General features: G+C 48.0%; 1 protein-coding gene across 1 annotated transcript in view; it reads left to right on the top strand.

The window, feature by feature from the left end:
• The window catches only part of dph1 (diphthamide biosynthesis 1), a gene marked incomplete at its 5' end in the record, with an annotated part of 649,238 nt that overhangs the window by 355,836 nt on the left and 278,513 nt on the right, over window positions 1-14,889 (top strand). Inside the window, one exon of the mRNA XM_078422395.1 lies at window positions 1,793-1,947. Coding sequence (XP_078278521.1) covers window positions 1,793-1,947 — 155 coding nt within the window. The remainder of the gene's footprint in view (window positions 1-1,792; window positions 1,948-14,889) is intronic.

The following is a 14,889-nucleotide window of genomic DNA, read 5'->3' as shown; positions in this document are numbered from 1 at the left end:
CTCCATTTGCCGGGATGTGTTCAGCTTCAACAATACTTGAGAGGCAACTGTCCGCCCATCTATACGGCACCTGGTCCCAGCAACCTGAACATTTGTTCCACACCTCAGTAGCAAGTCGTGGATGCCGTATTCACCATCTGCAAAAATGCACCATTGCAACTCGCCAGGATTTATTTGACAGCATCTCCTAAACTCAACCACTCCCATCAGCACGGTGGCACAGCGGTAGAGTTGCTGCCTTAGAGCGCCAGAGACACGGGTTCAATCATGACCATGCTGTCTGTACGGAGTTTGTATGCTGTCCCCCTGACCGCGTGGGTTTTCTCCGGGTGCTCCGGTTTCCTCCCACATTCCAAAGACAGACAGGTTTGCAGGTTAATTGGCTTCGGTAAAATTGGAAATTGTCGGCACAGACTCGGTGGGCCAAAGGGGATGCTCCACTGCTATATCTTGAAACTAATCAACAACTTCTAGAGCACGAGAGGAATAAAAGTCCTCCTCTCAGTCCCACACCTGTCTGAATTGGAAATGTATCACATTCCTTTATTATATCCTGATCATTTTCTGAAATCTCCTTCCTTCATAACACGGTAGAATTATTTTCACCACAACCTTTCCAAGGGCAGCTAGGAATAGGAATGATATAGTGGCCTTGACAACATCATCTGCACTCTGCCAAGTAATACCAGAGAACTTTGCCCAACTACTCACACTTAATGAGTGCCTTCGGGCGAATGGGTCGGTGGCATTGAGAGTTTGTGTCTCATCTTCAAACTTCTAGCACAACACAGTGACGTACCTGGTCGAGCTACTGCCTCACAGCACCAGAGACCCGGGATCGATCCTGACCTCGGGTGCTATCTGTGTGTGGGATAACGTAGAACTAATGTGAATGGGTGATTGAGGGTCGGCGCGGACTCAGTGGGCCGAAGGGCCTGTTTCCATGCTGCATTTCTAAATTAAATTAAACTAAACTAAGTCCCACTATCCAAGTTGGCACACTGTTGAGACTATGTAGGAAGGAACTGCAGGTGCTGGTTTAAACCACAGATGGACACAAAATGCTGGAGTAACTCAGGGGGGCAGGCAGCATCGCCGTAGAGAAGGAATGGGTGACGTTTCGGGTCGAGAATAGTCTGACCAGTCTGAAGAAGGGTCTCGACCCAAAATGTCACGCATTCCTTCTCTCCAGAGACGCTGCCTTTCCCACTGTTTTACACTGGCACAACAGCATGTAGTTGGGGAAGTATTATGTCTGTCTGCTGAGCATTATAAATCCCATAGAATTAACATAGAACCGGTGCGAATGAATGATCGATGGTTGACATGAACTCGATGGGTCAAAGGGCCTGTTTCCAAGTGGTTTCCACCACTACACGGTGGCACAGCGGTAGTGTCGCTGCCTTACAGCGCTTGCAGCACCGGAGACTTGGGTTCGATCCTAACTAAGGGTGTTGTCTGTACGGAGTTTGTACGTTCTCCCCGGGACCGCGTGTGTTTTCTCCGAGATCTTCGATTTCCTTCCGCACTCCAAAGACTACAGGTATGTAGGTTGATAGGCTTGGTAGAAGTGTAAATTGTCCCTAGCGTGTGTAGGATAGTGTTGGTGTGCGGGGATCGCTGGTCAATAACTAAACTAAACTAAACTCAATTCAATGACGCATTAATGAAGTACCTCGGGTGCTGAAGATCAGAAGCATCTTCGGGGAAGGTGGGGAGTGTGTTATGGATCTGTTCCTTGTGTTCACTCTTTGGTCAGTGGGCTGACTTTCTGTGTCCTTCACCCTTTCAGTTCCGATCGATGCCACGGCCGGAATAAAGATGCTCTACGTGTTTGTGGACGTCAGAATCGACAGCGCGCACTTTGTGGACACGGTTCGCTACAATTTCCCTCAGGGCTCAGCGCTAGCTATGGTCAGCACCATCCAGTTTGTGGCAGCGTTGCAGGTAAATGAGCGCCCTGCTAACTCCGGCATAATCTCGGTTACTCCACACACGTTTTAGTTCAGAGATACAGGGCACCACGGTTGCACGAGGCTGGTAGAGTTGTGAAAGTGGGATACCATAAGAGTGAGAACAGATAATCGGTGGTCAACTCAATTATACTTAGTTACAGTTAAATTCTTTGCTTTTGCATTCAACCCGGGAAAATAGTATCGCAGTAGTACACAATCACCGAAGTAGTGCACAACGTTTCTGGCGTTGACAGTTACAATAAATTAATCATATAGTCTATATCTCCTCGCAGCAGTGAAGTGCCCCCAGCGGGTCCCCCTTCGATCACAGTGCGGACTCAGTTGGTGGAAAGGCCTGTTTCCATGCTGAAGATCTCTGTGAATCAGTGCAGGCAAAGTCCCACATCCCACCACCTCCCCCTCCTCCAATCCTTGTTTTCCCCGCAATGAAACAATGGAACAGTCTTTCCAGGTGAGACAAAGGTTCACCTGTACCTCCTCCAACCTCATCAATTGCATTCGCTGCTCTAGATATCAACTTATTTACATCGGCGAAACCAAGCACAGGCTCGGCGATCGCTTCGCTCAACACCTGCGCTCGGTCCGCATTGACCAATCTGATCTCCCGGTGGCCGAGCACTTCAACTCCCCCTCCCATTCCCAGTCTGACCTTTCTGTCATGGGCTTCTCCAGTGCCATAGTGAGGCCCACCGGAAATTGGAGGAACAGCACCTCATATTTCGCCTGGGCAGCTTGCAGCCCAGTGGTATGAACATCGACTTCTCCAACTTTAGATAGTTCCTCTGTCCCTCCCTTCCCCTCCTCCTTCCCAGATCTCCCTCTATCTTCCTGTCTCCACCTATATCTTTCCTTTGTCCCGCCCCCCTGACATCAGTCTGAAGAAGGGTCTCGACCCAAAATGTCACCCATTCCTTCTCTCTCGAGATGCTGCCTGACCTGCTGAGTTTCTCCAGCATTTTGTGAATAAATACCTTCGATTTGTACCAGCATCTGCAGTTATTTTCTTAAACTAATGAAGTGTTGTTGTCAGTAAAACAAACACAAAATGTATTTTATTTATTAGCTGGGAACCTGACACCAGGAGCTGGTTGTTGCTGCTGCCAGTACATGGGGCAGACTCGCAGCGTCTTTCAGTCTAAACCATTTTAAAAGTCTACTGCGCCTGACTCTTTGATCAATTGTTTCAATAATTGATGACCAAAAGTGAAAGATTTGTTACAACACTACTCTGCCAGTCCCTCAGCTTGCTCAGTTCAGCCTCCCAGCAATAACTCACTGGGTTTAAGCAACCCAGCTGGATTTCTGCCGGCTTGCCAAGTGAGTAGAATAATCCTGTGCGCATAAAATGCTGGAGTAACGCAGCGGGACAGGAGAGAAGGAATGCGTGATGTTTCGGCACGAGAACCTTCTTCAGACTGAGTCAGGGGAGAGGGAGACTAGAGATATGGAGGGGTAAGTTGTGAAAACAACAGATCAAAGCAGATAAAGAAATGGGTTTTTTTAGAGATACAGCGCAGAAACAGGCCCTTCGGCCCACTGGGTCCGTGCCGCCCAACGATCCCCACACACTAACACTATCCTACACCCACTAGGGACAATTTTTACATTTGCCCAGCCAATTAACCTACAAACTTGTACGTCTTTGGAGTGCGGGAGGAAACCGAAGACCTCGGAGAAAACCCACGCAGGTCACGGGGAGAACGTACAAACTCCGTACAGACAGCACACGTGGTCGGGATCGAACCCGAGTCTCCAGTGCTGCATTTGCTGTAAGGCAGCAACTCTACCGCTGCGCCACCGTGCCGTCCTTGTTGCTAAACATTTTAACTCCCCCTCCCATTCCCATACTGACCTGGCCTCCAGGGATGCCAACAATACCACTCCCAAATATGGGACAAGGTCACCTCACCCAGCCAGCGGCCACGTGCTCCACCAACGGCGGCCGCCCGGGCCAGGAGGCGGGTTGCTACGCAACCTCCGTTAGGCGATGCCCGGGCCTCGGGGCCTACACTGTCCGTAAGGCAGGCACAAATTTTAACCGGCATCTGCAGTTTTTTACCTACTACACTATCCGGACCTACACTGTCTGGGCCTACAGCGTCCGGGCCTACAGCGCCTCCCCCGGCCTAATACAGGACAAGCCAATTTAACCCAAAATACGGGATGTCCCGGCTAATATGGGACAGTTGGCAACCCTATGGGCCTCCTCCACTGCCAGAGTGAGGCCCAACACAATTTGGGATGAACAGCACCCCATATTTTGCTTGGGCAGCTTACAACCCAGCAGTATGATTTCTCTAACTTCAAGTAACCCTTGCTTTCCCTCTCTCTCTCTCTCTCTCTCTCTCTCTCTCTCTCTCTCTCTCTCTGTTTTTCCCCCACCCTAGTTCTCCGACTAGTTTCACTGTCCTTCTGATTAATTTTACTGATTGCATGCCTCCTTGTTTCCTTCCTCTCAGCTGACAATGAACTATTCTTTGTGTAAAAAGGAACTGTAGATGCTGGTTTAAACCAAAGATAGACACAAAAAGCTGGAGTAACTCAGCGTGACAGGCAGTATCTTTGGAGAAAAGGAATGGGTGACGTTTCGGTCGAGACCCTTCTTCAGACTAACTATTCTACATTTCCTTATCATCGTCTGCTTTGAACTGTTGTTTTCACTCCATAATCTCTAGTCTCCCTCTCCCTGACACTCTGTCTGAAGAAGAGCCTTGACCTGAAACTTCGCCCATTCCTTCTCTCCAGAGATGCTGCCCGTCCCGCTGAGATACTCCAGCATTTTGTGCCTATCTTCAGTGTAAACCAGCTTTTCCGCAGTTCCTTCCAACAAATCCTATACGCATGTTTAGTTTAGTTTAGAGATACAATCCACAGAGTCCGCATCGACCAGCGATCCCCACACACTAAAACTATCCCACATATACTAAGGTTAATTTACAATTTTACCAGGCCAATTAACCTACAAACCCATTAGTCTTTGGAGTTTGGGAGTAAACCGGAGCTCCTGGGGAAAACCCATGCAGGTCACGGGAAGAACGTACAAACTCCACAGGCAGCACCCATAGTCGGGATCAAACCCGGGTCTCCTGCGCTGTAAGGCAGCAACTCTACCGCTGCGCCACCGTGCTCCTGCTTATGAATGTATTAATGTGCAGTAAAATGAAGGCACTCACCTGCGAGAGCAGTGACCGAAAGCTAAGAAGGTTACACAGCAAAGATTAGATTGCCGAGATTAGACTTTGCGTCCCTTTGAGTCCAGTAGAGAAAGGGGTGATTTATGAGAGGTGCATTGCTTCATGAAAGAATTGGCACACACTTGGTGAGCCAGGTGACCCCTCTGTGGCTCTGGGGTAGTTCATGTATTGGAGAGGGTAGATGGAGAGAAACTATTTTCTCTGGAAACCAGAACTAAGGGTTAAACGTTAGAGCCAGCCTGTTGACGTCAGGAAGGCTGGGAAAAATCTGACTGAGGGATGGGGTCAATTCAAAAATGTAGACTTGGTGTCAGGTTAAAATGTCAGCAAGATCGAGGGCAAACTCAGCATTCACCACACAGAACCTTGTCAATAGACAATAGACAATAGACAATAGGTGCAGGAGTAAGCCATTCAGCCCTTCGAGCCAGCACCGCCATTCAATGCGATCATGGCTGATCACTCTGTCATTGAAACGTATAAGATTATTAAGGGGTTGGACACGCTAGAGGCAGGAAACATGTTCCCAATGTTGGGGAAGTCCAGAACCAAGGGCCACACTTTATGAATAAGGGGTAGGCCATTTAAAACGGAGATAAGGAAAAACTTTTTCACTCAGAGAGTTGTAAATCTGTGGAACTCTCTGCCTCAGAAGGCAGTGGAGGCCGATTCTCTGGATGCTTTCAAGAGAGAGTTAGATAGAGCTCTTAATGATAGCGGTGTCAGGGGGTATGGGGAGAGGCCAGGAACAGGGTACTGATTGTGGATGATCAGCCATGATCACGTTGAATGGCGGTGCTGGCTTGAAGGGCCGAATGGTCTATTCCTGCACCTATTATCTATTATGTAAAGGTTACAAAGTTAAGCTACGGTAATCTGTGATTTAATTGAATGGTTATTCAAGTTGAAGAAGCAATATTACCACTCTAGCCATATCCTCCTATCTCCAGGTCCAGGTTTCCAAAGGTACTCTGGTTTCCTCCCATTTCCTGAAGCAATTCTTGTTTGGCGGTTAATTGGCCGCTGTAAATTATCTCTCATATGGGTGGGTGGTAGGAAAATCCGGAACGTGAAGGAGAATGGGTTGCAGGGACATACGTGATAGAGGTGGGATTGCACTGGGGGATCGGAGCGACTGAATGGCCCAGTTTTATCTTGCCTGGACGTACAGAAACTCATCTGCTCTTGTACTCTACCACAACAATTCCTGCCCATCCAGCACTTGCTGACTGCACACAATCAGGTCTCAGCTCTGCTATTCAGAGTTTCCCCTTCCTACCTCTGTAGTCTCCTCTGTGCCAACAATCTCCGCCCCTACAACTGGGTTTGGGTTATTATTGTCTCACGTACTGAGGTACAGTAGAAAGCTTTGTTCCGCATGCTATCCAAACACATGAGATTATACCATACATAAATACAACCAAGCAAAACTCAAGTAAAATAGGTAAAGCAAAGGGGAAGATACAGAGTGCAGAATATAGTTCTCAGCATTGCTGCAAAGCAGTTCCAAAGACAAAGTCCAATGTCTGCACTGAGGAAGGTTGGATAATCGGGTGTATACCCAAGCTTCTGGAAGGAGCGTTCAGAAGCTTGATAACAGAGTGGAAGAAGCTGTTCCTGTGCCTGGTAATGGGTGCTTTCAAGCTTCTGCATCTTCTGCCCAACAGAAGTGAGGAGAAGGAGTGACCGGGCGGGATGGGAAAGGTCTTTGATTGTGTTGGTTGCTTTCCTGAGGCAGCGCAAAGTCAAGTCTGGTCCATGTGATGAACTGAGCTATGTCCACAACTCTGCAATTTCTCATGTTCTTGGCTGAGCTGTTCCCAAACCAAGCTGTGATGCAACCCGACATTATGCTTTCTATGGTGCATCAATAGACGTTTGTGAGAGTCTCTGGAGACATGCTGAATTACCTCAGTCTCCTGAGAAAGTAGAGGCATGGGTGTGGTGTCTTTGATGTCACTTCAGTTTGGTTGGTTCACGTTCCCCATACCCTCTGTCTTCAATAAACTCCAACCCCTCTCCCCTTCCATCCACCATGAGTAGACATGCTCGTGGTCTGGTCGGGTCCATCAACATTTCCTATTGAAACCCCTGGCACCACTTCACCACCTCCTTTCTTTCGCACACTGTTTACCTCTGGTGTCCTCTCCACATCATTGGCTTGGTGTCCATTCTTTCTCTGATTCTGCCTCGGAGGTGCACGGAAATAGAAACATAGAAAAATAGGTGCAGGAGTAGGCCATTCAGCCCGTCGAGCCAGCACCGCCATTCAATATGATCATGGAGGATCATCTAAAATCAGTACCCCATTCCTGCTTTTTCCCCATATCCCTTGATTCCTTTAGCCCCAAGAGCTAAATCTAACTCTCTTGAAAACATCCAGTGAATTGGCCTCCACTGCCTTCTGTGGCAGAGAATTCCACAGATTCACGACTCTCTGGGTGAAAATGTTTCTCTCATCTCAGTCCTAAATGGCCTACCCCTTATTCTTAAACTGTGACTCCTGGTTCTGGACTCCCCCAAAAACAGGAACATTTTTCCTGCATTGAGCCTGTCCAATCCTTTAAGAATTTTATATGATCACCTCTCACCCTTCTGGATTCCAGTGAATACAAGCCCGTCAACCAATTCTTTCATCATATGTCAGTCCTGCCATCCCAGGAATTAACCTGGTGAAACTACGCTGCACTCCCTCAATAACAATAATGTCCTTCCTCAAATTAAGAGACCAAAATTGCACACAATACTCCAGGGCCCTGTACAACTGCAGTAGAACCTCCTAGCTCCTAAACTCAAATCCTCTCACAATGAAGGCCAACATGACATCATCTTTCTTCACTGCCTGCTGTACCTGCATGCTTACTTTCAGTGACTGATGCACTAGGACACCCAGGTCTCGTTGCACCTCCCCTTTTCCTAAGGTGACACCATTCAGATAATAATCTGCCTTCCTGTTCTTGCCACCAAAGTGGATAACCTCATTTATCCACATTGTACTGCATCTGCCATGCATCTGCCCACTCGCCCAACCCATCCAAGTCGCCCTGCATCTTCATTGCAGCTCACACTGCCACCCAGCTTTGTGTCATCCGCAAACTTGGAGATGTCACATTTAATTCCCTCATCTAAATCGTTAACATATATTGTAAATAACTGGGGTCCCAGCACCGAGCCTTGCGGCACCCCACGAGTCACTGCCTGCCATTCTGAAAAGGATCCGTTAATTCCTACTATTTGCTTCCTGTCTGCCAACCAGTTCTCTATCCATGTCAATACCCTACCCCCAATACCTTGTGCTCTAATTTTTCGCACTAATCTCTTGTGTGGGACCTTGTCAAAGGCTTTTTGAAAGTCCAGATTACACCACATCCACTGGCTCTCCCTTATCCATTCTACTTGTATCCCCAAATAATTCCAGAAGATTAGTCAAGCATGATTTCCCCTTCATAAATCCATGCTGACTTTTGACTGATTCTGTCACTGCTTTCCAAATGCGCTGCTATTACATCTTTAATAATCGACTCAAGCATCTTCCCTGCTACCTACGCAAGGCTAACTGGTCTATAATTCCCCATTTTCTCTCTCCCTCCTTTCTTAAAAAGTGGGGTTGCATTAGCTACCCTCCAGTCCACAGTAACTGATCCAGAGTGTATAGAACATTGGTAAATGATCACCAATGCATCCATGATTTCTAGGGCCACCTCCTCGAGTGCTCTGGGATGCAGACCATCAGGCCTTGGGGACTTATCTGCCTTCAGTCCCAACAGTTTACCAAACTAATTTCCTGACTAAGGAATTCCCATTCCTTCTCTCCCGAGATGCTGCCTGACCTGCTGAGTTACTCCAGCATTTTGTGAATAAAAACCTTCGATTTGTACCAGCATCTGTAGTTATCTTCTTTTACTAATTTCCTGACTAATGTGGATTCCCTTCAGATCCTCCCTCCACTAGATCCTCGGTCCCCTAATATTTCTGGGAGATTGTTTGTGTCTATCTTAGTGAAGACAGAACCAGAGTACTCGTTTAACTGCTCTGCCATTTCCTTGTTTTCCATTATAATTCCACCTGTTTCTGATTGTAAGGGACCTACATTTGTCTTCACTAATCTTTTCCTTTTTACATATCTAAAGAAGTTTTTAAGAGTCAGTTTTATATTCCCCACAAGCTTTCTTTCGTGCTCTTTTTCCCCCTGCCCTTAATTAACCCCTTTGTCTTCCTCAGTTGAGTTCTAAATTTCTCCAGTCCTGCTGTTTGCTGCTTCCTCTAGCCAATTTATATGCCTTTTCCTTGGATTTAACACTATCCTTGATTTCCCTCGTTAGCCACGGTTGAGCTACCTTCCCCGTTTTATTATTTCACCAGACAGGGATGAACAATTTTTGGAGTTCATCCATGCGGTCTTTAAATCTTTGCCAATGCATCTCCACCGTCAACCAATTAAGTATAATTTGCCAGTCTAACTTAGCCAATTCCCGTCTTATACTTTTAAAGTCTCCTTTCTTCTAAGTTCAGGGCCCTCGTCTCTGATTTACCCGTGTCACTCTCCATCCTAATGCAGAATTCCACCATATTATGGTCACTGTTGCCCAAGGGGCTTTGCACGACAAGATCGCTAACTAATCCTTCCTCATTACACAATAACCAGTCTAGGATGGCCTGTCCTCTAGTCATATATTCCACATATCAGTTTAAAAAACCACCCCGTATACATTCCAGGAAATCCTCCTCCTCCTCTGCGCTGTTACCAATTTGGTTGGCTCAATCTATATGTAGATGAAAGTCACCCATGGTAACTGCTGTACCTTTGCGACACGCATCCATAATTTCCTGCTTGGTGCTATCCCCAACCTCCTTACTGCAGCTTGGTGGTCTGTATACAACTCCAAGCACGCCAACTGCACGCATACCCTTGCATGTTGTTGACTCCACCCCACCCACTGTTTAGTTTAAACCTACCCGTGTGGCACTAGCAAACCTGCCGCCAGAATGCCAGTCCCCCTCCTATTAAGGTGCAGCCCGTCCCTTTTGTATTGGTCACCCCTGCCCCAGAAGAGATCCCAGTGATCTAGAAATCTAAATCCCTGCCCCACGGTGGCGGCACGGTGGCGCAGCGGTAGAGTTGCTGCCTTACAGCGAATGCAGCGCCGGAGACTCAGGTTCGATCCTGACTACGGGCGCCGTCTGTACGGAGTTTGTACGTTCTCCCCGTGACCTGCGTGGGTTTTCTCCGAGATCTTCGGTTTCCTCCCACACTCCAAAGACATACAGGTATGCAGGTTAATTGGCTGGGCAAATGTTAAAAAAAATTGTCCCTAGTGTGTGTAGGATAGTGTTTTAATGTGCGGGGATCGCTGGGCGGCACGGACCCGGTGGGCCGAAGGGCCTGTTTCCGCGCTGTATCCGCGCCGCCTCCTCGCCTAAGACTCTTGGACCAAAGACTTACACTTTACCTCTCCAATTCACTTGGTTAATTCCCGGAATGGCGGGACTGTCGTATGTTGAAAGACTGGAGCGACTAGGCTTGTATACACTGGAATTTAGAAGGATGAGAGAGGATCTTATCGAAACATAAGATTATTAAGGGATTGGACACATTAGAGGCAGGAAACGTGTTCCCAATGTTGTTGGGGGGGGGGGGGCATTTAGAACAGAGATAAGGAATTTCTTTTTCATTCAGAGAGTTGTAAATCTGTGGAACTCTCTGCCTCAGAAGGCAGTGGAGGTCGATTCTCTGGATGCTTTCAAGAGAGAGTTAGATAGAGCTCTTAAGGATAGCAGAGTCAGGGGGTATGGGGAGAGGGCAGGAACGGGGTACTGATTGTGGATGACCAGCCATGAATCACATTGAATGGCGGTGCTAGCTCGAAGGGCTGAATGGCCTACTCCTGCACCTATTGTCTATTCACCTCAACCAGGCCACTCCCCTAAACCGAGCCCAACCTTTATTTGCTAATCAATTAACTAATTTACTAATTAACTATCTTACCAATTAACTAATTACATTCTGCAGCCAATCCCCACACTCGTTCCTTTAACTGCCACTGCTCTGTCGACCTTGAAGTTAAGTGAGGCAGGTCACGTGAAAGGCAGGTTATTTTTTGTTTCTGAAATATTTTGCAAATTAAAATATTTTCTGAGAATGGAGCAGGAGAGGAAGACTTCCAGACATTGTCTCAGGTTTGATGGACTCTGATTAGATGCCAGTGGGAGGCCTGGTCTGATGTTATTCTTCAGTGAGCACAGTAAATATTTACTGACAATTGGACAAGGCAAGATCAGCCCAACCAGCCCACATCTGGTTTATGGTCCCATGAGTTTCTTCTAATTCTATTTGCTACGTCTTACTTTCTCCAATGTGTTAATCCAGCCTTTAGCACCCCTTTTGAGAGGGAGCTTATTAGTGATAGGAGAGAATTGGGCCATTCGGCCCATCAAGTCTACTCCGCCATTCAATCATGGCTGTTCCGTCTTCCCCTCTTAACCCCATTCTCCTCCCCACAACCCCTGACACCCGTACTAATCAAGAATTTATCTCTCTGCCTTAAAAAATATCCACCGACTTGGCCTCCACAGCCTTCTGTGGCAAAGAATTCCACTGTCTGGAGTGTGGCAAAGAGTGCCACACTCACCCAATGGTCTGCACGGGGATGGCATAGAGGTGCAGTTGGTAGAGCTGCTACCTCACAAGGCCAGAGACCCAAGTTTGAACCTAGCTACGGGTGCTGTCTGTACAGAGTTTGCACGTTCTCCCTGTGACTGCGCCGGTTTCTCCGGGTGCTTTGGTTTCCACCCACATCCCAAAGATATGCAGGTTTGTAGGTTAATTAGCCCCTGTAAATTGCCTCTAGCATGCAGGACATAGAACTATTGTCCGGATGTCAATGGTCGCATGGACTTGGTGGGCCGAAGGGCTTGTTTCTACGCTGTATCTCAAACCTAAGCTAAGCTAAGATATTTCTCCCAAATCCCTGACTGGATTTATTAATGACCACACATGGGTGGAAAGTTCTGGAGAGATATCGGGCAAATGGATCTAGCCTAGGTGAACATGTCGGTCAGCATGTACAAGTTGGGCCGAAGGGCCTTTGTCCGTGTCGTGTGACTATATATTTTATCTATGGCGACTGGAATTAGCCTGCCTCACAGCAGTAGAGGCAACACAGTGGCACTGGTGGAGCCACTGCCTCACAATGCCCGAGACCCAGGTTCAGTCCTGACCTCTGGTGCTATCTCTGTGAAGTTTGCACGAAGTGTGAAGTTTGCACTTGTGACTATGTGGGTTTCCTCTAGATGTTCCGGTTCCCTCCTACATCCCAAAGACGTACGGGTTTGCAGGTGACTTGGCCTCTGTAAATTGCCACCAATGTGCTTGGGGAGTGGATGAAAAAGTGAGTTAACGTAGAACTAGTGTGGACGGGTGAGTGATAGTTGGTGTAGACTTGGTGGGCCGAAGGGCCTGTTTCCATGCTGCAGGTTTCAATCGATCAACCAACGGTGTGTGGATACTTGTGTATTAAACCATTCCATAATGTCAAGGCCTTTCATTGCGGCTCTTGGCCTCCTGTGCAGTTGCAGACAGCCCCAGCCTGCTCGCAGCTTGCCGCCTTCTGCCTCCATTTTTCCCTTGGCCCTTTTAAAAAAATATTCCTGCTCCCTTTTGAACTCCCAAAGGCATTTTGATCCAAAGACGTTTGCTGGAGTGGATGTGCTGGAGGTCAGCTGGTCATTAGAGGGAGGGAGCCTGTGCTGCTCGTCTTCAGAAGTGGTTCCAGTGGAGCCTCTGCCTTTGTCGTGAGAATGCAGCAGTGGTGTGCGCAGTAATTGCGACGGATTCTCATTGCGTTTGTTCCAGTGCGCTGATGCAGAAGTGCTGCTGAACCGTGGCGGGAGGCCGGGCGGCTGGATTCGAGGCTGCTCCTCCTTTGAATGCCAGATCCTCAGCTATCCAGCTACACACATGACATGCTGATAGATTGCCGAGACGAGTTTAAACTGACCTTATTGAATGGAAACTGGGAGAGCTGAATGAATATTACTCAAAACTCTCCTGGTGATGCTAGGCATTTATCAGCTGTCTGCTTTGTATCTTGATGAAGTCCATTATTTTCACGCTTCATTTGACAGGTGATAATTTGGAAGTGACCCCACTGATGATGAGTAGGCTTAGGTTTATCAGCGAGCCCCTGTAGTAGTGGCTGTTAGAGCGACGTTATTGCTTACTTTATAATTCTGTCCCACTACCAGCGATGTCTAACAGAAGCTGGTAGAGCCTCTGCCTCACAGCGACAGAGACCAGGGTTCAATCCTGACCTCGGGTGCTGTCTGTGTGGAGTTTGCATGTTCTCCCTACTACCGTGTGGGCTTCCTCCAGGTGCTCCGGTTTCCTCCCACATCCCAAAGACGTGCGGGTTTGCTGGTTAATTGGCCTCTGAAATTTCCCGCTTGTGTGTAGGGAGTGACAGGGGAATCGCAGAGACTAGTGTGGACAGGTGATCAATGGCTGGTAGACACAAAATGCTGGAGTAACTCAGCGGGGACAGGCAGCATCTCTGGAGAGAAGGAATGGGTGACGTTTCGGGTCGAGACCCCTTCTTCAGACTGATGTCAGGGGAGTGGGCGGGACAGAGATAGAATGTAGTCGGAGACAGTAAGACTAGTGGGAGAACTGGGAAGGGGGAGGGGGAGAGGGAACGCAAGGGCTATTTGAAATTGGAGAAGTCAATGTTCATACCGCTGGGGTGATCAATGGTTGATGTGGAATTGGCATTCAATCAATCAATGATACTACACTTTGGAAAACTTTGCCTTCCTCACCAGAGCAGTGGAAGAGGAGAGCCGAACCCTACTTTTCCCTCTCGCAGTGGCCTTTGTTCAAACAAGCGTCAGGTGACATGAAGGGGATCAGCAAGTGATGTGGTGATGGAGGCGGGTATGATAGTAGTTTTTAGTTTAGTTTAGAGATACAGCGTGGAAATATGCCCTTCGGCCCACTGAGTCTGTGCAGACCAGCGATCCCCACACGCTAACACTGTCCTACACACACTGGGGACAATTTACAATGATACCAAGCCAATTAACCTACAAACCTGTACGTCTTTGGAGTGTGGGAGGAAACCGGAGATCCCGCGAAAAACCCACGCAGGTCACGGGGGGAATGTACAAACTCCGTACAGGCAGCACCCGTAGTCAGGATCGAACCCAGGTCTCTAGGGAGCAACTCTACCGCTGTGCCACAGTGTTAAAGAGGCTTTCAGGTAGACACTGTTATGCAGGAATGAGGAATATTGATTACGTGCAGGCAGAGGAGATTAGCTTACATTGGCATCATGTTGGGCACGGACTTTGTGGGCCGAAGGGCCTGTTCCTGTGCCACACTGTTCTGTGTTCCATGTTCTCTACCCTCTCGGCTTCCCTGCCTTGGATGAAGGCCCTTGCTCCTCCCCCATTCACCGTTGCATTCATCTCTCTCTCTCATTTTGCCTCGGCTTCTTTTCGTTCTTGCTCACTTTTGAATCAGAAAATGCATTCCAATCAATCCTGAAATGTTTGCAGTTGCTGCAAATCTGAAATAAAAGCATGAAATCGGTGGCGAGCCTGTGGAGAGCCTGTGCAGAGAGGAAGGGAAGCAGCTCATGTTTCTGGTCAGTGTCCCGTCAGTGGAAGGTCGAGTGACCTTGGCCTCAGTTGATGTTCACCACCACATTTTTACTGTTGCCGTC

The sequence above is a fragment of the Rhinoraja longicauda genome, chromosome 26 (assembly GCF_053455715.1).
Source record: "Rhinoraja longicauda isolate Sanriku21f chromosome 26, sRhiLon1.1, whole genome shotgun sequence".
NCBI lineage: Eukaryota > Metazoa > Chordata > Chondrichthyes > Rajiformes > Arhynchobatidae > Rhinoraja > Rhinoraja longicauda.
The sequence above is the reverse complement of the archived record's forward strand: the minus strand, read 5'-3'. Positions and strand labels throughout refer to the sequence as shown.